Genomic DNA, 24714 nt, shown 5'->3' with positions numbered 1-24714 from the left:
AATCGACGATTTTTTGTCAAAAAACGCATATGCTAGGCTAAATCAGCTGGGAGTAAAAGAGTTAATAAACAATTTGTGTAAAAATGGCTACTAAAAGGTTAAGTTTCGTGTGGAATCGTTCCATAGAAATAGTTACAAATTATGCCATCTGTCAATTAAGTCTATGTCAAATTTGAAGAAACATTTACAGCGCAATCACCCAACTAGTCATATTGAATTTGTCAGGCAAAATATAGCTCCACCTGTACATGAAAATGCTTTACAGATAAATGAAACCAGTGCTTTTAATGCTTCAGTATTTTCTACTGAAACAGGAGTGACTAGTGCCATAGTTCCAGCTGTACCTGTCTCGAAAATGGGACTTTTGGAAAAGCGGGTGTATTTTTAATGATTCTATTAAAGCCGATATTTCAAATACTATTTTGGAACAAGTTTCGATACTAAGTATTTTTTAATACTGGTAGTAAGTATACTTAGTCTTCAAAATCGACCAGTTTTCCCACCTCTATTCAGCATCACCAACATGTCTACTAACCTAAATTTTCGCCGTATTATGAATTAGAGATAGCCGCTGATAACTTTTCTTTATAGAATCCCTTCCGTGTTAATATGGACCAATTAAAGTAACGGAAACGTGCTAAAGTGATAACCGTTAAGAAAAGACCTGCTGCAGATCTATTCTAACTCCATAATACCTTTTAAATTTTAACCGCTTGGGAAAGACATCATAGACAATTCCTGGTTAAGACTGGAAGGAGGAGGTATTGGGGATACTACATACATAAGGGATTATTGAAACAAGTATGTATATTATTAAAAATACTTTATTCTATTGCCATAAATATAAAAAAATAAAATGACAAACATAACCTACACCAGGAGTAATTATTGGGGATTAAGCGCAAACCAAATTGAGGTGCATGTCGCCTACTGTCACGCTAACAAATTTAGTCTATGATTTCGTCATTTTGCAGAATATTTTGAACCATCTTTTTCAAGATTTACCATCTCTGCAAATTCACTGAAGAATGACACATGAATAGTGCTACTATAATGTATTAGTAATTTGAATTATTATTATTCATGCTAATTTCAATAAATTTTAAGTTTCTACTTGTGCATACGTTAAAATTACTTCCGACATGACATCCATAGATAATATTTTGAACAGAACCCAAACTGCAGACCATAGACAATATTTTTATAGAAAATACATACTTCCAACTACTAAAAACGTTTCAAAACGTCATGCAGGTGCCGATGCAGTTCAACTTGAGGTGACCTCATTGTTGTTTTAGTGATTTCGGCAGATTTTTCCGACTGACAATGTTCGTTTAAAGGTTCAAAATGTGCTACGGTATGGGAGCATCAGTCTGATAACATTTTAAACACCAAGAACAACACACTTTTTTCCCGTAGCGGCAGCCCGTGACAGTAGGCGACATGCACCTTAATTTGGTTCGCGCTTTAATGTGGTCCGGTTAATATAAATCCAGATATGTAACCGAAAAACAAAAAATCTTTCACTTCCAAAATAAACTTGTGTGAAGATTTAACCATTATCCATGCCTTTTTCTGATGCCCACATGAAATCGATGAATCCGGATAATCAAAGGTCTATTAATGTATATTAACATGAGGTCTCAGTATAAACTATGAATTAAAAATACAGTATAACCTCGATAATTCGAAATCCAAGGGACCCTAAAAATTTGATTTCAAAATCGCTATAAGTAAATCGAATTTTCAGAAGAAAAAAAATTTTTCGTCAATTTGTATGGGGACGATTTAGTATTGAAAAATAGTGTTACGTGGTATTTACCAGTGAAAAAAGTAATTTAATGGTGTAATAATTTAATTAAAAGTTCTAAATATGTGTTTTTTACACTTTGTAATTAAGCACTAATTACTGAGTAATCAGACATCCAGTTAGATATCTACCAAGAATAAAAAAAAATCGGTGTGTACTTATGTACGCGCGTTAGAAGTTATACTTCTTTGGCGTAACAAAACAAAATAAGCCGTTACCTGAGTCTATAGATTAGTCTGAGATATTACAGTGGATTAGGTTGATGAAAACGTGGGTATGCGATTCATCTGTGTCTCATATAGCACATGATAATTGTAATTTAATAATAATTGTATTGGACCAAAACTCATCTTTGCCATACAGAGGTTATAATCGATTCAGAAGTGCCCATGATGAATTAATAAATAATTTCCTCATCCATCACTATGTCTCGATTAGAGAGGGCTTGTAAGAGTGAGGCTTCAGCTAATTATTTCTTTTTTTTTGCTCGCTATAGTCACGTATGCTCCGCTGATGTTATTTTGGTTACCCGGACGTTACAACGCCGAGGAGAAGTTTGTATATGTACCTCAGCTTGTACAGTAATAATATTGCGATTATTCTGTGTTGGACTAATATGAGCTTGCTGACATGATGGTCCGGGAGTCAGTACACATATGTCTTGATTTGAAATAATACTGGAAGGACCATTTGCCGATGTTACACTTTTTTGTGTAATTTATTTTCTTTAACATTATTATTGAAATTATTTTTTGACATAGTCTGTGAGCTCGAACACGTTCTGCTGTTGTTTTTCTTTTCTCTGCTTGATTACGCTCGCGATATTTTTTACATCTCCACATTTGTTGAAGGCATTATGAAAACTAAAATATATATATCAATCGCCTAGCAACTCCGACAATAATAAATTCGCTGCCTAGGCAACGGAACAATTCTAAACTATAATATTATACTGTATAATCCTCACGATTGCAGTATCATACTGTGTCGTAAAGGTAGTGCGTTCGGCTGATAACCGAACAATCAGTGGTTCGAATCCAATCGAGTGCGATTTTTTTCATGTGAAAAATAAATTATGTGTTACATGTCACACGCCAAAAATACACTCTGATCTGATTTCCCAAACGCGCCTAAAGAAGTATAACTTCAAAAATACTTTCGTAAGGAACAATAAGAATGTTGTTCCTTACGAAAACCTAATCTAGAGTCATACAAATTCACAGTAAAAATCGGGTATGTAGGTGTGTATTGTGTTTAAAATAAAATACTTTAATATTCTATAAACAATAATAAAAATGTCAAGTTAACTCATTGAATCAATAATTAGTGAACTAGTCCTGTCAAACAAAGGGTCACTGTATTCATTATTGCCAGTTTAATCTAAACATTCAGTTGTTATCAACATAAATTTTAAAAGAAAAGAATCTAACTGGATGTCAGATTACTCAGTAATTAGTGCTTAAGGGGCCCAAATCCAATTTTACGCCAGTTTTAGTCATCTTTACACGATTTAAGAATTAATACGCCCGTCGCCATCACGAAACAAATTGACGTGTTTCCACCTCTACGTTCTCTCTCCGAATGGCAGCGAGTCCAAAATTTCGTCGCGCCTATAGTTGAAAATTATTTGCTGTTTCACTGATGTATCACCTTAATTAAAGTGTAAAAAACACATATTTCGAACTAGTTCACCATTAAATTACTTTTTTCACTGGTAAATACCACGTACCACTATTTTTCAATACTAAATCGTCCCCATAAAAATTGACGAAAAAAAAATTCTCAGAAAATTCCATTTATAGCGATTTTCCCTAATTTGAAATCAAATTTTTAGGGTCCCTTGGATTTCGAATTATCGAGGTTATACTATATTTGGAAAAGATGCTTCAAATGTGTAGTAAACATGTTACCAAACTAACATACGTGGTAAATTGTAGAGGACGAAAGTGAATGAATGGAGAAATGTCCTGGCAATGACTAAGATTTGCGGGTTGTAATGGTGACGACAGCAACTCTGTTCAAATTAATATAACGATATCATCAACAACCATTACATGGTTGTCTTGTGTCATCTTGGCAAGCGCAGAGTCAATCTCGGAGCGGCCAAACTCATCGTGAGGATATTGTCGATTGACATGTTCCTTGATCCTCTGTACCGGGAGCGACTGTGACCGTTCTTCTTTGAACAGTTGGAAGAGAGACGTTTTGAATAGCTGCAGTCTGAAATAAACAACAAAAAAATTAATCAGTCTGTTACATCGAGGTTTTAGCTGAGTCGCACATACAAATTCGTCATGACACGTTGAATTTGTCACTGTGATTTGCTGGCATTTACAAAACACACGTTACGTAATGTACCCCCGCACACAGCATGAATGTCGCTTGTGTAGTTCGAAAAGTAGCTTCCTCCACGTGAAGGTCGCGTCGCGGCTGTGTGTGCGGAAGACTCGCAACATAGTTAGCAGTTATGATTTATGATAATGTTGATTTCGAGTCGAATTTCAGTGTGCATTGCGTCTTACACTACTATAATAGATAGTATGACATTTTTTAAAACAATACTTAAGATTTTCACATGATTGAATTGGTAACTACAGAAAAATTAATATTTCCTGCGTTGGTGGCATTCAATGCATTGCTTATAAATAACAAAAAATGACAACTTGCTGTAGATATTTTATTTTTGCGTACTTACTACCGATTTGCAATTTTATATGATTATAAATCTAAATAAAGATGGCTCATTGTACAAAAAATCTTTTAGGGTTATACCTTTAATGGTATTATCAAATATTTGTAATAACTGATATTTACCATAACTTGACATTACCTACATCACGGATGGTGAACCTTTTTATAAATGTGTCAAATTACATGTCCACTTCTTAAAAAAGTTAAATTAAGTTACCAGAAGCTGATATGATATAAGAATAAGCAAGAAAACTGTCAAGTACCGCATAGTTGAAACTACCCCACAGTGGCTATATGCTCCACTTACAGTAGTATTTTAGATTTTAATATCGATATATACAGTGCGACTTTCATTTCGAGTCTTCTACGTCACCATGGTTGTTTCTGAAACTAAAACCTTGCCCCCGCATTTACTTTCACCGCTATTACATTTCCCACGCCCGTAATTCAGTGTGTGTTTGATATCCCGTCGAGTTTTATTAACATTAAACCTGCCTAAGCCTGTGGAGAAGCAGACAAAGAGCATTACTTTGAATGTAAAAGTATTGTAAGGAGGAGAAACAGAAAAGAAATCTTTTAATTCCCCTCAAAAGTGCCAGTGGTAGAGTATCTGCTATGACAAGTCAACATGCAAAGAGCACGTAACGTAATAGTATCAGTGCGCAATAGCCACGTGACGTAATAGTGTCAGCACATGCAGCGCTGTGACATAAAAGACTTGATATAGAAGTTGATCTATACCTGGGTGCTGTAATAGGTCCATGAGTTCTTGCTTCCACAGCACCGGGAACTTGTTGATCTGAAGATTGTTGTGAGCCTGAACTAGCTGGGAGGGTGGTCTGCGAAATGGACGCCACCGCAGCTGTCTCCTCATCATCCATGTCTGCGTCCGACGCGTACTCATAAGGATCTGCCCCAGCCTAAATAAACAAATTCTAATTGTATCAGCTTGTGTACATGAGGAATAGACGAAAATGCATTGGCGGGTATGCAGAATAATATATATTATATCAAGCCGGTGAAATTAATATGTATAAGGTTAGTAAAAATATCAAGGTTTGTTTGATCCAGAGTAACGATCTAGTGAATTTGGCGAATCTCCAGCAACTATCTATTGAAAAAAAAAGTATGTTGATACATTATAACCTCAGGAATAAACAAAATTATAAACAGTATCAAAATAAAGGACACCAAACACCAACACAAGTATTGTTATTAACAGAAAACCAATTGAACATGTGAACCACTATAAATATTTAGGAACATGGGTAAATGAGAATAATTGGGACCAGTCTCAAGAAATAAAAACTAGAATTGAGATCGCAAGGAGTGCCTTAGTGATCGAGACCTTAACTTAGGTCAGAAACTACCTATGGTTTGTTTTCTCTCAATCATTTTTCTATGGTATGGAGGTTAAACCAGGAGATGTCACGGGAGTTGAGGCTTTGAGATGTGGGTGACACATCCTCAAAGTTCCTTTAACTGACCGGGTGATAAATGTTGACATTATCAATCAAACGGGAATGGATCGAGATATTCTGCGTAGTATCAAAACGAGAAAACTACAGTACCTCATACACTTGTGTTTAGGAGAGAACAAAAGTATAGCAGTTCCCAACTACCAAGGAAAGATCGACAGTAAGCATAGCAGAGGACGACACCGCTTTCTGTGGCTTAAGAACCTCCATTATTGGTATAAGTGCACGGCTCCACCAAACTGTTCCTGGTAGCAGAAGATAAAGCAAAGATCGCCCTGATAGTGGCCGACCTCCGTTATGAGTTATGTTATCACTTCATAACAAAATGCTAAAATATCTTTTTTAATCTTTCAGTAACAATTAGATATTCAGCAATTTTCAGTCAATCACCTATTACATAGTACCATACTCTGGATCCGAGCAAACATTGATAAATAATATGTATATTTATCAGACACGGTATTCAAACTCTCGACGAAGAGCTTCAAAATCGGAGAATCTACCAATCATCCATTGTTTGGGAACTAAAATATGACTGGTTCAGAACATTGGGATTAACCCACATATAACCGTTGATAAAACTCAACATAAGAATTAAGAATAGGATCTTCTGATGAACTATACTTACGGCTGCTTTGGTCCTTTTGGGTCGCGGTCTAGTTGGGGTCTCTGTCTCGGATTCGTCCGATCCGCCTTCTGAAGAGTTCCTCCTCCTCTTTTTCTTCTCCTTGGCGAGCACCTTCTTGAAGTAGGCAAACTGCACTAGCTCAATGGCGGCCTGAGCGTCTTCCGCCGTAACTTTTACGCTCATCCGCGCTTTTGCGTGGGCAGTGGACAAACGGATGAGGGTTTCCAAAGTTCTAGCTGTCACCGGTTGAGTCTGTGTCAATATGATAGCACAAAAGAATTAGTTGTAAAGAATAAATGAAATTTAAAAAAAAACCTCATTATGTATGTTGTCACCTCCGGAAGGATGGGGAGGGGGGGCGTAGGACGCGCTGGACCCACGCGGGATGATGCAATGTCTAGGTTAGGTTTGCTGGCTTCTCCTTTCGGGGACATGCGGGTTTTATTGACAACACGGATTTACGGTGGAAACAGGACTTTTTATTTTCGGAATATCTTTAGTCAAGAATACAGCGTCCTAAACATATTTTTTAAAATTTAAATAATTCATGAAGGTGCGTCGGCTCCGAACGGCCGACGCGAGGCGAGAGCGAACAACCAACCAATCTCCCTCGCAATCTCGCTCGAAGCGACCGGACGGTATCTTGCGCATGCGTCGGCGCGTGCTGGCTGCGCTCGACTGCGCAGGTGACGCCATATTGAGTCCATGCATGATTTGACACATTTTTTTCGAAATAATGATATTGCTTACGGGCTAGAAATTTCTGTATCATGTCTGCATGAATCCGCCCAATGACAATTCAGGCCTCATGGCCTTGGATACTCAGAGGATGCCATGGTTTAGGCGGTATCAATATACATATGCAATTGTCGTGTACACAGGACGAAACAAATTTGTCGCTGAGAACGCCCTCACTGTACTCTGGCACAACATTCAACGCGAGAATAAACATTTGCTTTTTAGATATTTAACTTTAGTTATGTAAGAAAAATATGTGAAGACTATCTACATTCTACATAATAAAAAAGAAACTTTAAAAAGGATAAATAATGCTAATAATTATATTAATTAGCTGTAAGCCATTTGAATTGTAACTTACTAATTTGTAGAAAGTTTCACACATGTATTCTGTGACTTACTTGCCAGGATCGTACTGAGGTAAATATGCCTTCGATTAGTGTTACAAGGCTAAAAGTATTTTTTGTCAATTACTATGTTCACTCCTAAGCAGAGTATATAGGCGTACATCATAGGTGGCCAACCTTTTCAGCAGCCGGGCCAGATTCTAAAAATGAGATTTCCTAACGGGCCGCACAACCGATTTTCTTTATTTATTATACAAAAAAAATATATATATATATTAATAAAATAAAACAAAAATGAGAATCAAACATATTTATTAGATTAGACTTTTTTGAAATAATAAAAAATACACAAAATAATAAATTTTAGTGACAAGTTTGATTTTGTGTGGCAGAACTAAGTGCATAAATATCGATATCGAGTGAGGTTGTTCCTACACGCGAACAGTTTTCCAAATGCACATCAGTGATTCGTGTTCTCACTTGGGATTTGATATGCTTCATCCGACTAAAAAGCTGTTCACACGTGTAAGTGTTTCCAAATAGCGAAGTCATCATTAGAACATGTTTGTAAAATGCAGGAAATTTCTCCTTATCCAAATAAATGTTTTGTAAAACTCTTCCAAACCAACCTGATGGAATTTCTCCTTTAACTGTTCATCGCAACATATTTCACAATGTTCCATTTGCAAATTTCCCGGTAATAAATTCACATGTACGGAGAATCGCATTGCAAATGCAGCAAAAAGCACAGGTGCATTTTAAAATGTTGAGCTAATATTGAATCTCAATTTTCGAAATTAGCTACATAGAATGAAATCAATATGTATTAATAATTTTAGCTTAACCCTTTCCCGGCGACCGTATTTCAGTAGGATACAGCTAGTACGTAACAAGTGCGCGACCGTATAGCGGTCAGATACGTAAACCTCGACCTGTCGATAATGCATGAAATATTAATCATATGGCACTGAGAATTTTATTAGAAAATAGCCCGATTCATCCGCCTACTACCACCTATATAACTTTTTCGAAAATATTTTGTTTTAATATCATAATCATCGATGTTTCAAACCCTCACGATTTATCGAGTTTCGCCGGCAGGCACATTTCGATTTGAATGAGCGCGACTTAGACTGTGCAAGGAATCATAATATTGTGTTGATCTTTGTCGCGATCGCGTTACATCTTTATGTGTGTCGTATTTTCGAGCATTGTAATTGAAAACTGATTTTAAAACAATTATATGTTTATTAATATTTGATAAAAACATTGTAAAAACATTTATATAAGTTGTGTGTTGACCGCGATTATTATAATTACGTTTTTGTACTGTTGTGTCCGTACTTTGAGTGAAATTTTAAACTGATATTAATAACTGGTGTGTGTACGTCTGGTTTTAATTACTTGTGTGTGTTTGAACTCGTGTTTATTGTTAGCGTAGAAAAACTTATTAAAAACAATTCAAATTTTTTGTCGAATTTAAAAAAAATATTTGTGCTTAAACATCATGGCGGAGAAAAATGTAAATATAGGAGCAATTGTGATTGAAGAGTTGGGCACGGATTACGACATGTCTGTAGACGAATTGGACCAACAGGACAGTGCCCGCGATGCAGATGATGTGGAGCGTGATATTGCCTATATATAGAGCCTATTGAATTCTTACGATCTTGAAGAACGGGGCCTTATATTCCTATTATTCATGATTTCGATGATTTTCGATCTGGCGTGACATCGAATGACTTGGATGAAACCTCTCCCGAGTGTCTCTTTTTTGAACATTTTCTAAATAGTGATTTTAACACTTTTTTTAACTTTCCGTACAATGTGACCAACCTTGGACCAAAATCGCCGTCACACAATTGGGAAGATACTACTGTGCCGGAACTCTATCCGTTTTTTGCCGTATCCATGCTGATGACGAGAAATAAGCCCACGAAGCATTGGAGTACCAACCCGTACTTGCATGCAGATATTTTTGGTAACATAATGCCCAGGGATCGTTACCAGCTTATTTTACAGATGCTGCATTTTTCTGATCCCAATGTAACCACAACCACCCCAGACAGACTCGCTAAAATTAGATTACTATTGGAACACACGAGAAAGATATTCAGAGAGTCAATGATACCACATCAGAATCTGTGTATCGACGAATCCATAATAATATTTAAAGGTAGATTGATTTTTAAGCAGTTTATTCCATCTAAACGCCATCGCTTTGGAATACAAATGTTCGTCCTGTGTGATGTTCTCACTGGATACATTATAGACTTCATTATTTATTGTGGAGAAGGGACCGATATAGAGGACACACACAATTTGGGAATTTCTGGTGCGGTCGTCACGACACTGCTAAATGACTATATCGGCAAAGGTCATACACTGTGGTGTGATAACCGGTACTCCAGTCTGGCGCTATTTAAATTTCTCCATGCTAATATGACCAATGCATGTGGAACGGTTAGGAAAAAACGAAAAGAGATGCCGGATTTTAAAAAATTGAAAAAGGGAGAGACTGAGGCTAAGTGCAACAGTCCCCTTTTAGCTCTAAAATGGCATGACAGACGAGAGGTTCACATGCTGACCACGCTTCACGACGAATCTTTTGGGCCAACAGGAAAAATAAACTTTAGGACTGGTGAGCTCATTCAAAAACGCAAATGTGTCATTGACTACAACAAAAATATGGGCACAGTTGGCAAAGCCGACATGATGCCTAGTAGCTTGTCGTGCATGCGTAAGTCCATCAAATGGTATAATAAAGTGGCGTTCCATATGATAGATTTACATTTATTAAATTCATTTTATTTGTATAAATTTATAACAGGACGTAAACAAACATTGGGTGAGTTTCAGCTTACCGTGATTAAACAATTAGTGGATAAATATAAAGTGAACCCTTCAAATATACCCCAACCTCAACCGTCAACAAGCGATAGTCCAATCAGACTATTGCTAAAAACCGCGACACAACACTTGCCAGAGCTACTTCCGGGCGACTAGAAATACCAATAAGCCTTGACGTCGATGTCATGTATGTGGCAATTCGAAGAAAAACAAAAAAAAAAGTGTCAAGTTTTGTAAATAACAAACTTAGGATTTAAATATTAAATGTGTCAATCAAAAATAATTAATGTGAATTCCTCACCCAAAAGGGGCATATGTATGTTTAAAATTCAAATGTGTGATTAATTGATTTGTACCGTGAAATTAAGCATATGAGCTCCAATTCGTTCTGCAAGCATGGCTGACGAATGATATGGGTGAGAAATTTGTTACTGAAATATTTGTTCATGTATTTTTGAGTGCATTGGGCAATTAATTCCTATTTTATATGTGTCACAGCAATCTTTATGTGTTTGAAGGCAATAAATGTCAGACCACGCATTTTTTACTGCCTATTTTTTACTGCCGTATTTATTACGATAGAGCAAACAAATCTGTATTGAAACTTATGCGGCGGCCGGGTTAAAGAAGTAATGATTACTCTATATTATCAAACACACATCTAAAACACTTATGAATTTTGCCGGACACGGGGTTCAAATCCACACCTACAGAGATGTGCAGTATGTCACTACTCCACCGGTGGGTATGTACCACCACTATTTACATGGACAATCTTGTAAAAATGCAAATAATAGAACAAAAGTCAGTGTTTCTATAAGAAAGTTAAACTTAAGAATGATAAAATCTGTGATGAGTGATTAAATTTGCTTTAGAATATGGTTTCATTCAAGTATAACAAAAGGTTCATACTATCGAACAAGAACTTCTTGTCCACATGTTAAAACTGTGAACTAACAATCCCCTCCAGTAAAGCTAATCGCACTTCCGTTTTCAAATGAGGAACGCCCCCAAATTAATCAATTCATTTTACGCTCCCATGGTGTACGGATCTATCAATTTACGTAATTTGAAGATTTTTATAATAAAAATGTCTAAAACGATCAAGAGTGATGTTAAAATTATTATTAGTAATTTTTTGTTTATTGCGAAGAAGAAAAGGAGTCGCATCTAAAAAGAGACCTGATACATTTAAACACGCCTCTAGCACACGTTGCCACCATGACAGGTACATAACTGAGAAGTCCTCTATATGTGACTACAGCGACTTCCTGTTATCGCCGATTTCTTGTCAGACAGTACTTGTGACTGTGATACACATGGCCCCACATCCTGAAGCGGGGCCCCCAGGCCAAGATCGTTAGCGGGCCCCCCTATCTAAAACTAAGGTTAACGACAGTGTGATGCTTTACACTGCAGCGTTTCCCAAATGTTGTTCCACGAGATAAAAATTAGTAAGTGTATTCAGTGTATTGTTGAGTACCTACCTAATCTACTCGAAGATTTAATATCGACTAACTATAATAAAAAATTGTATTGCACAACCAAATATTTTAAACTTTTAATAATCTCGAAGTAAACTTGTGACTTTTTTTAATATTATAGCGAATTTTGATGCATGTATATAGTATAGTATGCGGACCAAAATTATACTACACATACTAAACTTATACGGTTGGCAGCATTGCACCAGACCAGTATTGTTATCATTTTGTGACCAAATTATAATTACGTGGTCCCAAAAAGTAGTATTTTTCTCATTTTTAGTCACATTTTTTACCTCCTACTATACATTTTTTCAACAGCGAATCTGAAAAACTGTTTCGTTTCGAGGACTGTTTTTTACCTCACAAACCTTTTTTTCTCTCGGTTTGACCAATTTTCCTCTATTTTTTTATTGTAGAAATGAAATCATTAGGAAAAAAAAAACTTTTATCCGATATTCAAAAGTATAGAATTTTGGGCGTACTATACTATTTTTATATCGGATATAGTATGCGCACCAAAATTATAGTACAAATACTATAATTATACTACAGTTGGCTACACTGCCAGACATGTTAGAGACTTCCTGACAGACAGGGATATGAGTTATAAACTTTATATAATGCACCTTTTGTTAAGTTAATTTTCTTTGTCGGCATGCATTATCTGAATTATCTCAAATGGGGTTAATTATCAAAACAAACACCTGTTGTTATCACTTTGTCATCACAAGTTGTCATCACCTGAACCTAATGTCATAAACTTTACTCATAAACACCACCACAAAATAACGCTTTTTGTCTCCGAGTATTTTTATTGTTTTTGATTTTTTTGACAATTGATTTACTTACTATTACGTATTGTATTGTATTTCGTCAAAAAACGACACGAGACACGAGGAGTGCTTACTGCGTATAGACAGCGATAAAGATTGTAAATCACAAGAGCCGAAATAAGTAGGTATGATGAAATGAATAATTGTGTTGTGCCTAATAAAATAATTCATTTTAGTTGCATGACAAAATTAAGGTCAATATTTTATAAAGTGTCTTTTTTTCTGTTCATCTCATTTAGCTGGTCGCCACACTGGGTCCCCCTAAGCCCGGGCTCCCACGCTAGAGCCCTATCAGCCCCCCCCCCCCCCTTGTGGGGCCCATGGTGATACTTATTTGTCAAGACCAACCCGACAATAAAAATGACTTGCACTAGTGATATGAGGCTGGTTTTTTATATAATGAACCATCATTATTTAGATGTGAAATCACAAATAACGGTATATAAATAAGTAATCAAAGCAAGCGCATTAACTGCAGGTTGATTTTTTTTACAATGCATACAATACTGCCGACAGAGCGGATATATTTTCAGGAGGCAATCAAAACCCACAATGGATTGTAGAGGCAATGGTAATAATTTAATCATCTAAAACTTGAAATATTGTACTGTCTACTCACTCTGGCTACATCATTATCCATCATGTCCTGACTCCTGAGCTTGGAGTATTCATCAGCAATTGCCTCGGAAGCCTCTTCGGTGAGTTTGGGCTTCATGCACTTGGCGAAATGGATATACTTCTTCATGAAACGCATTGACAGGATCTGATCTTTCCGAGATCTCGTGCTGCCGTGCAACAGGGCGTCGTATTTTTCATAGATCGGTGTGTCGGTTTCCTAAAAAAAAACAAAAAATCAGTTACCATTGGCAGTGATGTTGAACTTGTTACTGTAGAATAGTGATTCGCAACCAGTATGCTGCAGGATTTCATTCCTTTTCCTTCAAAAATCATGTACAAATATGTTCATCTACTAACATACGTAATAAGTAAAGTAAAAAATCGGTGGACAACAGAAGAACAAAAATAACTTATCATAAAGATATTTTACCTCAGTATCGTCTTGATCAGGATTATGAGTGGACAACATGTCCACGGAGGACCCCATTGGCAGGACTTCACCGTCTTGTTCCTTAGGATTCCTAAAAAACAAAAGTAATTACAGATTATGGTAAAATAAGCGTAAAGAGATTCTGTTTTATACATACTACAGTCGAACTTGGTTATTACGATCAAGGAAATAGCGAGATCTAGGATGTAATGAGGAAACATTCGTTGACATTTTAGTTTATGATTTTCTCCATACATTTATTCACTTTTATAACAAGCTACTTCTCGGGTTAACCGAGGAAAACTGTTAATGTGTTGATCGTTTAAAAACAACATTTTCGACCCTAAGCAATAAAATCTGACCGGGCACTTGACTAGACCGATGCCGCCGGGATCAAATTACGTTTATGACACTAGTGAAGTGTCTAAGTAGGTATCTAATTGGTGAAAAAGTATCATATGGTTGAAATTGCATGTAAAAAATCAAGCTTTGTGAAGTCAGTAGGTACCTACCAGCGCCGGCAGCTCATCACTTCATTACAATAAACAACTTTTTTTTGTAGTTTATGAATGCCATGCTTATTTCGGGGATTTTTAAGATGGTTTTCAGATTTATTATGTTCTATGCTTAAATAGAACATGGCGCGAAAAATGTTATATAACGAGTAATGCTTATAACAATCAAATTCAGCCGGTCCCATCTTCCTCGTAAAAACCAAGTCCAACTGTATATAAATATAAAACAACCGTCAATTGAATTGATAGATGGTGAGTGTTTTTACCTGTATCGGTGCATCCTGACAACATGCTCGGATATCATATGATCGTGGTCTCCTTCCACCATGTCCAGCATCACAAAGAGTAAATCAAAACGGGACAGAAGTGAATCTTGCAGGCCAATATTTTCCATGGGTGTTTTGTATTGATCATACTAAAAAAGATAACAAGACCAAACGTCTTTATGCCGGAAATTTCACAAACTTTATAACATTATCAACTTTGATTCCACAACTTGAGGCTGGTATCCCAAGTTACAAGTACTCTATTTCAAACTCCACAGTTTTCCCCCACCAAGTGTCAATTCTGGATACTGATGCACCTACTATGACACTCTGTCGAAAAGAGTTGGTCCATACATTTTTTATAGGACTTTACTCTCGAAAACAGCTGACACATTCTCACTATACTTTGTTACTGTCCAATATTCTGAGCCATATGAAAGAACTGACCAGATGAGTCTTTCTACCTAGGTACCATATAACATTATGTAAAAGTAATTTTATTACAACACTAGAATAATAGATAGAAATACTAGAAAACATGTTAATAACAGGTGTTTTTTTTTTTTTTTGCTTAGATAGAACTTAGGCTGATTTTCTCATGCTGATTGTCAGTGGGGCTGACGCACAGCGCGTACGGATGTGCACGGTTGGCGCCGATGCTGGACACCGCCGAGCAATCAGTTTTATTAGGAACACATTGTGATAATACATATTCGCCGATCAGCGCCGACGGTCAGCGTGACTGGAAAATCAGCCTTAGATAGAGCTGTGATACTACACTCACTTATTGACATTTATGATCGGTAGTCTGGCAGAGCATCATGAATAGTCACGCTTGAACAACGCTACCGAATTATTCAAATTTACTTTGAAAATTAGTCGTCGATTCGCGCAACATAATATATAGACATTATTTTTCCGCAAAATTGCATTCAGCGATGAGGTTTGTTTCTGGCATAACTGTTTGATAATAAACAAAATTGCCTTAGATGGGAGTGAGTCCAATCCAGAAGAGACCCTACAGACTCTATTACATCCACAAAAATTCACCATTTGGTGCAGTTTACACACTGGCGACATCATCAGCGTGTCCGGAAACTTTCACATATACAGTTCACCGTATCACACTGATATCAGATGAAGGTCTCCCACAGGAGACCACCTCAAAGGGCGGGCCAAACCATCATATTTCCCAAAATACCACAGCCTACGTCCACTCTTCGCGGTTATCGTAACCCTCGGCCGAGCGAAGCCCGCCTCAATCGGAAATTCAAATTCGCCAAAACAGACGCGGTCTGTCAAAAACGGCTGCTCGCGCCGCCACTAGTCAATCCGTCGGTAAAACAGGGAGGTTCCCGACCGACAGACAAACATGACGCCACCTGACAGTTAGACGTGCGCGAAAATCTCTCTCTTTCCCGTGACGCCGAACCAACAGCATCGCCCGAAAAAGCTCTCTCGTATCAGACGTCAACCAGCCAGGATCTCTTCTCGCATCTGCTCGCCTCGGACGCGAAGCCAAGCCAACATCCCCTATTCTCCAGCCAAAAGGACCGCGTCGGCGCCAAGCAAGATACCAAGCTAAAAGCATTCCGGACAGCCAGCCAAAAAGACTGCATCGCCACGCCGCAAGCACTGACTCGCCTCGGATGCCAAGCATCAGCAGCTAGGACGCAAAGAAGCCACGTCTGCAGCTCGCCATGACCAACCCACCGCCACGACAATAACCTGTATCTACTTAAAATATACCAGCCTTGACAAAATACCCCGTGCGTTTGTCTCCCACCCCCGCTTTGGCCTTGACGTTATCACGGCCTGCTATCTCCGCTTAAGAGCGCGCGGAAGGCCGGTGATAACACTTTACCGTGAAATGTTGTATCGGAAATATATGGCCTTATATTAAAGACCGTCCAACCTCTTTGGGTCGTATAGTACTGACATAATATTCATGTCTAAATAAAACACGGTTCTTGTCGGTTTACACTTTACAGGAAGCCAGCAGCAAACAAATTTTTAAAATAGCCGATATATTGGATTATCTGTTAGGTTAGGGTAGGTTATCATTCTTGAATTCATGAATTTTGCCAAAATCAGCTATGAAAATTGAATCAATGTTCATATTGAATCCAATAAAATTGGAGACCGTATGTATAGTATACGGTCTTCTCTTTCCGATAACAAAGCTCGCGGCGAATTGTTCCACAGTAAATTTTTTTACGTACAATTTACATGTAACCCATCATCAGACCTTATTTCAAATTCTATCCGGTTTAAAAACCCTTTATATATAATATATCCAGATTTATCATTATCCAGACTACCTTCGTGAATGACGCAAGAAGACTGACGAGCGACAGGGATTCTTGGATTAGTTGTGTGGTGTCCATATGCTCCAGCTAAGGGGAGGACATGGCTGAAGAAGAAGAAGGACTATCTTCGTAACCAATTAGTCTGGATAACCGAGCTTCTACTTTATAACTTCTGGGATGCAGCTGACTACTTAAATGGATATTTAATTACGTGTATGAAAATAAAATGTGACATTATTATAGTCTTACTCTTCCATAGACAGGATTGGCAGCGGCGAGGACTGAACAGCGAGCGTTGAGACTGGCGTGGATGCCCGCCTTGGCGATGGTCACTCGACCTTGCTCCATCACCTCGTGGATGGCCGTTCGATCGATGTCCGACATCTTGTCAAACTCATCGATACAAACCACTCCTCGGTCAGCCAACACCATGGCACCAGCTTCTAGCCTGTTAGAAGCATGAAAAATCATTAGTACATATCTCTATTATCTTCTTCTTTCACCCCGTCACGACCCAGCATTGGGGCATAGGGCAAGCACAAGTTCGCGCCACTTCCCTCGGTCCATCTCCAACACTTGCGCCTCCCGCCATGCCAGACCTGCAGCGTGTAGCTTGTTTTTATAGTACCACTGTAAGGTGAGGAAGGCCGGGCACGGCGACAGAACCTTTGAGGCTGTGCCACATGGGTACGAAGTGTCGCACTCTCTGTCGGCATCCGGAACACATGTCCTAGCCACGTAAAGCGTCTCTTCTTGATTACCTCAATCACCGAGGGCTGCTGTGTCTGCTCACGGACTCCAGTGTTTGTAATGCAGTCGTACCAATGTACCCCTAAGATTCAACAGAAACATCAATTCTCAAAGCTGAAAAACCGAGACCTTTGAAGCTTAGTAAGATGTCATGTCTCAGCCATACAAGAGCACAGGTAGCATGCACGCGTTGAACAAACGACATTTGGTCCTCACGGAATCTCTATTATAATGCATTATTAATGTTTGGCCAATATTCCTGTAATATAACAATAACAAGAGTAAAAATACATCACGTGCGCGAATCACATTTCTCACTACAGGTAAAAGTAACAGAGCTAAGTACATTATAGTGTCGACCGTGTTTGCATTGGTTCGTCACGCACATGTCATCCACATTGAACGATAGGAAGTATTTTAAATAATATACCAGGTACCTTCTTTCGCCAGTTTCCTGATCAGTAGTGACGGCCGCTGTCAAACCGACACCGCTGGAGCCTCGTCCAGTTGTCGGAATAGCCCTGGGCGCAGTCAATAACACGTAACGCAACAGTTGGGATTTAGCGACTGAAGGGTCACCTATCAGCAACACATTTATATCCCTGCAAGGCAAAACCACCACATCAAATTATTTTAACTACACGAAAACATTCTAAAACATTCTCAAGACTTCGATGGACCTTTCGGTATTTAGAAATGCTACATTCTATCCGTTTAGGTCTACAGAGTGAAAACCGGGACCTACCTTCGTTCCTCTACTCCCTTCTTGGAGGTTAGGGGCTTGTTTCTTAAATTGTGAAGGTCCATTTCATTGATATACAAAATAAATCCATCCATAAAAAATCTAAACACTAAAGTGGACACTTTTGCAAAATAGGTCAAAGACATCAGATGAAGATATTTAAAAATCGGCCTATTGCAATGTAAGTAGAGTTAATATTATTTAACTGCATAGGTATCATAAGTATTTTTACAATAAAAATTTGGTGATATAGCCGTAGATCTATTAGCAGTGCTAAATTATTGCGGCGGCGGAATCGAAAAGCAAAGATCTTGGCGCGCATGCGCAGAAGAGGAGGTTGAACAGCCATTTTGGGAAAACACGGAGAAGGATTCTGTCATTGTAACAGAAAAGAGCGTAATTTTGACGCGCTCCGAAAACAAATTTATTAAAATGTAGTAATCCTAGCTGTAATATTTAAAATAAAATCGCCGTTTCCGACCACAATACCGGTGTAATTTGTTCATCCCTTAAGTTTATACACAGACGAAAACACCACATACTGAGTGAGGCGGTGAATGCCTCTTCTCACTCACAACTTGGACGGAGATGTCAGTAGGTAGGGTAAATTTCTGTATTTTTCTGTTTATGGACCCGAGTACTCAATTTGTATGGCATGGTCATCTAAGAGGGCACTTTTATTTTTCATACAATGTATCTGTTTTAATATATCAGTGGTTCATTACTAGTCAAATTTCTCCAGATTTATGTCATACCAGAAGTGTCAAGAGCGAATCAAAGGAATCCAGCAAAAAAATTGAGAGAAAATAATGATGTACAAGCCATATGTACATATGTCACTGCTTTAATTGACTTCAAACATACCAACGGCTTCTAAATGATTTTTGGAAAACTAATTTATCATACCCTTACCCTCTCAACCTTGTACCGTTGGGAAGAATCTTCTCCACCCCGCCTAAGAGGAGACAGAGGATAGCTTTCTTGATGTACTCGTGGCCATGGATGGAGGGCGCCAGACTCTTCCCCAGCAGATCGAAGATGTCCACGTTGGACTTTTTGGCAAGCTTCTTGAACATGGCGATGTCTTCGCGGGAAATTGAAAGGTTGGAATCCTTGCTCAGTTGGGAGATGTTGTTTGCGATTAGGATAGTTCTGCAAAACAATTATTATGGATTTATTACTCTATTTCTAAATAAAATTGGAGAATGTAACATTCATAATTTGGAACACCTAAAAAACATACTTAATATATCTTGTACTAAGCGGGACTTGAACCTGCGTCCTTTGCATTCCGGCAATGTGCTTCACCAACTGGTGCAATACTAACATACTAATTTAAGTGATGTTCTAAAGAACACGGACCGATTCAACAGGTCCAACGGTGAGAAATTAAAATCACCGAGTATCATCAACTGACTAGTCGCCGAGGTAACAACATTCTCCGTGTAAACGAGTATAACACAATAGTTTTTGAAACACTTCTTTTCTTAACAACATCATCCGACCATGTCCTATCCTGACAGGATCATATGGGCCTCCACAGAGTGGAGGTTTGTATTGATAGATTTTGTTTTTTACGAGAAATGGATGTCAGCCACTTGCTCAACCTATTAGGTCCATACTCTGACACACAAATTGAAAAACAATATGTGTACTTGCCAGACCCAGGATTCGAACCTGGGACCCACGGCTTTATAGTCCAACGCTTAAGCCGCGCGGCCACCGTGGGTGTAATGTTAATAAACCAATATCGTCGGTCCCTATTAAAAAAGTCGGATCTGAAATTTTGTCATTTTCGGATTATTACGTAAAAGTTATTTAAACACTTTAAACATTTATACCACAATCACAGTTTTTTTTGTTTGTTTGAAAAATTTCGAGATACTCAAGTTAAAAATGACGGATCTACCGAAAGTGTCCGAATAACAATGTCGGCTCTTACCAACCGACATTGTTGGCTGGGCGTGGGTGAGCAAGATGCGTAGGATCTGACAGTTGCTGCTATGTTCACCGGACAGACGGATGTTTTTATAAGAGTTTAGAAAAGTTTCTATAACCCGTATTTTTATTCATTATGGCAAGCAATAGGTCACAAAGGATATTTGATGGAACATCTTTGATTGTTCGTACTGAAAAATAGCATTTTGCAGATCCGACTTTTTTAATAAGGACCGACGATATGATTCTTTCAATAGATAGATATGTTTATGTATGTTTATTTATCCAATTTTCTGATATTATTATAATAACCCAACGCAAACAAAACACCAAAAGTTTGCATCGAAATATTGAAGAAATAAAAGTGATAATCATCTGGTTTTTTATGCCTACACATATTATGAAGTAGCAAAATAAATTGTTCACACCTGAAAGTGCCAGCGGTGAAGCTTCCCTGCTTAGCAGGAAGACATCGATAGTTGCCGACGATCTGGACACGATCCCCCGGCTTGCAGCGGTCCACCAGATCATTATCGCAGATGACATCTACGCTGCGCGGCAGCTGCCCGGCCGGTGCCTTTTCCGGCATCTCTTGTATGCTCAGCGTCTGGTGGTCTTTGTACAGCGACAGTCCGTATTCTGTTTCCAGAAGATTTCCATCGTCATCCTGATAATTAATAACAAGTTTTTCATACTTCATCATACTATCATCATCATTGGGAGTATGACAACCCGTGGTGGGTCCTAGCATCCTCCAACAACTCTCTCCACCTTTCTTTATCCATAGAAACTATTGTTCATATTGTTACCCACCTATTTATTTTCATGTTGTGAATGTCATGAATTTGTAATGTTCACTACATTGATAATTACCATATAGGATAAACTTTCAGCTAAACTCCCATAAATTTGAGGCGCAGATAATTTCTGACAGTTCGTAAAACTAACAAGATATATTGATAATAGACACTATGCAAACAATAAGGTGTCAGCTAATTAGTATGGAATTTATGGTAATTGCAATATGGTAATTTTCAGCCAATAATATTTTCCATACGCTTACACCTACGATGGCCGAGCGGCTACTGCGTCAGCTTATAACGTCAAGTGTCCCTGGTTTGAACCCAGGGTAAATTCACATGTTGTTCATCAATGCGTGTTTGGACCAGAGATTGGACCAAATAGGTTGAGCAAGTGACTAACATCAATTTTTCATAAAAAAATTTGTTAGGAAACCTCTTCATGTGGCGGCCAACATCCACATCGCATTACATAGACAATGAAATAAAAACAAATTAATTGAATAAAAGTCTTTGATACAGACCTTTGTGGGGTAAACAGCACTCGTCGGGAAGGCTTCGAAGGAAGTGAGGTCAGTGTATCGCCTCTCCATGACTTTCTTGGTGGCGCTGCAGTAGTGGACACTCCGCACTACCTTTGGTCTCACCAGAGAGATCCGAGTCACAATGCCTTCGACGCAAATCAGATTGCCCAGGTATCTGAATGAAAAATATGTTTAGCATTAATTTACTATGGGGTTCATAGACCACCCGTGTTTGACGAAGCAAACTTTTGATATCCAAAGCAGGTCAACCATGTATGATATCACGCCATGAGAAGGGTAAGGGGTCTGATATAATGTGAGGATTTCTGATGAAAGAGAATAGGGAGGGTCGTAGAAAACGTGACATTATAAAACCAATAAAAAAAAAATTTCAGAAAAATGGTAGGAGAGTTCAAAAATGTGATGTAATTTAGACAATAGTCAATATCATTTATGGATCTAAAGGTTGGTAAAGGTTTACGGGAAGCCAAGCGGGAACTGCGCTAATTTTCATTGCCTATTTTGGCAAAATTCATGAATTCACGAATGAAAACCCAACCTAACCTAACAAATAACCCAGTATATCGGCTATTTCCAAAATTTGTTCGCCACTGGCTACCCTTAAACTGACAGGAACCCATTTTTCATTTTGAATCCTTCAAAATTTACATATTTCATCATTCTGTTGGCAACAACAACGTGAAGTTACATAAAAATCTAATGTTGATGGAGCTGTGCAGTAGCACTTTCATCAAGAAAAATTACCATTTTGAAACTGGTTTGAGGCAGCCAATGTGCATATAACGCATGCCCTGCAATGCGTTTCTTTAGCAAAGGAAAAAATGTACGTATGTAGATATAACTAATGATAGGACACTACAGATCGTGACCGTGGGAGTACACCAGCGACCTTCACTCAGACCCCGAAACTGGTGGAATAACCTTATGGATGCTGGAAAAGGATGGAAAGGTCTGAAAATTGGAGACGATTGGCAAGGAACAGGAAAGACTGGAGGATTAAGCGAGAACCACATTGAGATGCGTGTCGCAGACTCGTCACGTGAACTCACGGCGATAAAAATGTCTATGGTTTCGTCATTTTACAGAATATTTTGAATGTGCACCATCTCATATATTCACTGAATAATGACACTGATGAAGAGTGCCTACTATAATGTATTAGTAATTTGAATTATTATTAATCATTCATGCTAATTTCAATTAATTTTAACAGTTTCTACGTGTGCATACGTTAAAATACATGCGGCATGATATTATAGATAATAAAACACGACCTGCAGACTATGGATAATAGACAACATTCTCATAGAAAATACATAGTGCCAACTGCAAAAAACAAAAAAGAATGTCAGTTTGACAGTTTGACGTGACAGACGAAAAGTGTTGGCATGTGGAATATGATAAAAACATTCAATTGTCGTTCATTGAATCATGCAGGTGCCGATGCTGTGCAGGTCAACGTGAAGTGCGCTCATTCTTATTTAATGATTACGGCAGATTTTGCCAACTGACAATGTTCATTTAAAGGTTCAAAATGTGCTACGGGATGGGAGCATCAGTCTTATAACATTTTAAACACCAAGAACTACCACATTACACATTTTTTTCCCCGTAGCGCCAGCCCGTGACAGCAGGCGACAAGCACCGTGATATGCACCTCAATGTGGGTGGCCCTTAAACCATTTAAAGAAAATAGTTTGCAGGTTTCTTAATGATATAAAAGAATATTATTATACTCTCCGGTTCTAAAAGATACAGTTGGTAACACTGAATCAGTTCGAATGAGCAGTAAATAACAAGATAGAGAAATTTAGATATTAAAGTTAATCGGAAAAAATAACAACAATAACCTTGATGTGAGACTCCTCGGTGTGACATGCTTATTGCCAAAGCTTCCTTCGAATGCAATGAAGACCTCCTCTTGCTCCTTAGCATACGACGGATCAACAGAAGCGACATATTCCGTCAATGCTCTCTGAAAAGCCATTTGCTCCTCAAACGCATTGATCAACAAACTTAAAGCTCGTTGCGGATTCTTCCTTCTTAAATCATTTACATTTACTACGAGCCTCGATGACTTGTCAGCAATCATCATCTTCACTTTCTCCATGTAAATTCCCTGGTCTTCCTACAAAACAAAACAATAAAAAGGATAAGTAGCGAATCCAAATCATTGTATCGAAAATTACTATGTACTGTTGGAACTTATTTTGAAGTGTTATAATTATGTTTGTACCTCATCGTCGAGGAATTCCAAATACTCCCGCTGCAAATCACGCAGACGCTGATCGATTTCTCCGCCATCAACTTCCATTGTTTTTCGGTATTTTTATTTATTACAAATTAAAAACAAAAAATTGACAGACCGTACGAACAACGCTGAAGAGCAGTCACAATTTTCGCGGGAATTTAGGTCCGTTCATAAATTGCAAGTTGCATAGATTCACAGAGATTAGAGACGTGCGACCATAGACTAATATACTTTTCTTACGAGTCTTACGACGTACAGACCTACTTATATGGAGACTGGCCAAAAATGGAACTACGAACTACCATAGGACGCCATATTGAAAAACGTCATTCAAATGTTCAATTTTTCCAGTGACGAGTCGTGATTGGGTAGCTTTTGACAGTAACACCCCAACTCATTCTCCAGATAAGTTTGGAGGTCTACGAAAATATTACAGTGTTCATAAATCTTAACAAAAATCAATAAATTTTAATTAATATTCAAAAATAAAAATGACGCAAAAAAATATGGTTGAAAAAATTAACCAAAACAATAAAAATATGTACTGTACTGACGATTTTGTTTAAATTAATTCAATAAAAATTGTAAAAATGAAAAACTATAATGAGAAACCACACTTTTGTACACCAACTACCAACCTACCTACATACTTAAAGAATTTTGGCGTTTTTCAACTATGACTCAGTTC

At 37.9% G+C, this 24714-nt stretch overlaps 1 protein-coding gene across 1 annotated transcript; it reads right to left on the bottom strand.

Annotated features, from left to right (window-relative positions):
- Positions 1–2295: 2295 nt before the first annotated feature.
- Positions 2296–24250, bottom strand: Mcm3 (minichromosome maintenance 3). The gene is made up of 13 exons (XM_085945292.1): positions 24012–24250; positions 23626–23903; positions 21755–21929; positions 20859–21097; positions 19405–19644; positions 18188–18352; positions 17250–17448; positions 14692–14840; positions 13911–14001; positions 13482–13697; positions 6608–6859; positions 5243–5421; positions 2296–4030 (listed from the first exon to the last, which is right to left on the bottom strand). Exons 1-13 carry the CDS (start codon positions 24087–24089, stop codon positions 3829–3831), a joined length of 2463 nt encoding a protein of 820 aa, XP_085801418.1. The 5' UTR covers positions 24090–24250; the 3' UTR covers positions 2296–3828.
- Positions 24251–24714: the final 464 nt, after the last annotated feature.

This window comes from Rhyacophila brunnea, unplaced genomic scaffold (genome assembly GCF_057557595.1).
Source record: "Rhyacophila brunnea isolate RB1 unplaced genomic scaffold, BYU_Rbru_1.0 scaffold_18, whole genome shotgun sequence".
Classification (NCBI taxonomy): Eukaryota; Metazoa; Arthropoda; class Insecta; order Trichoptera; family Rhyacophilidae; genus Rhyacophila; species Rhyacophila brunnea.
The sequence above is the reverse complement of the archived record's forward strand: the minus strand, read 5'-3'. Positions and strand labels throughout refer to the sequence as shown.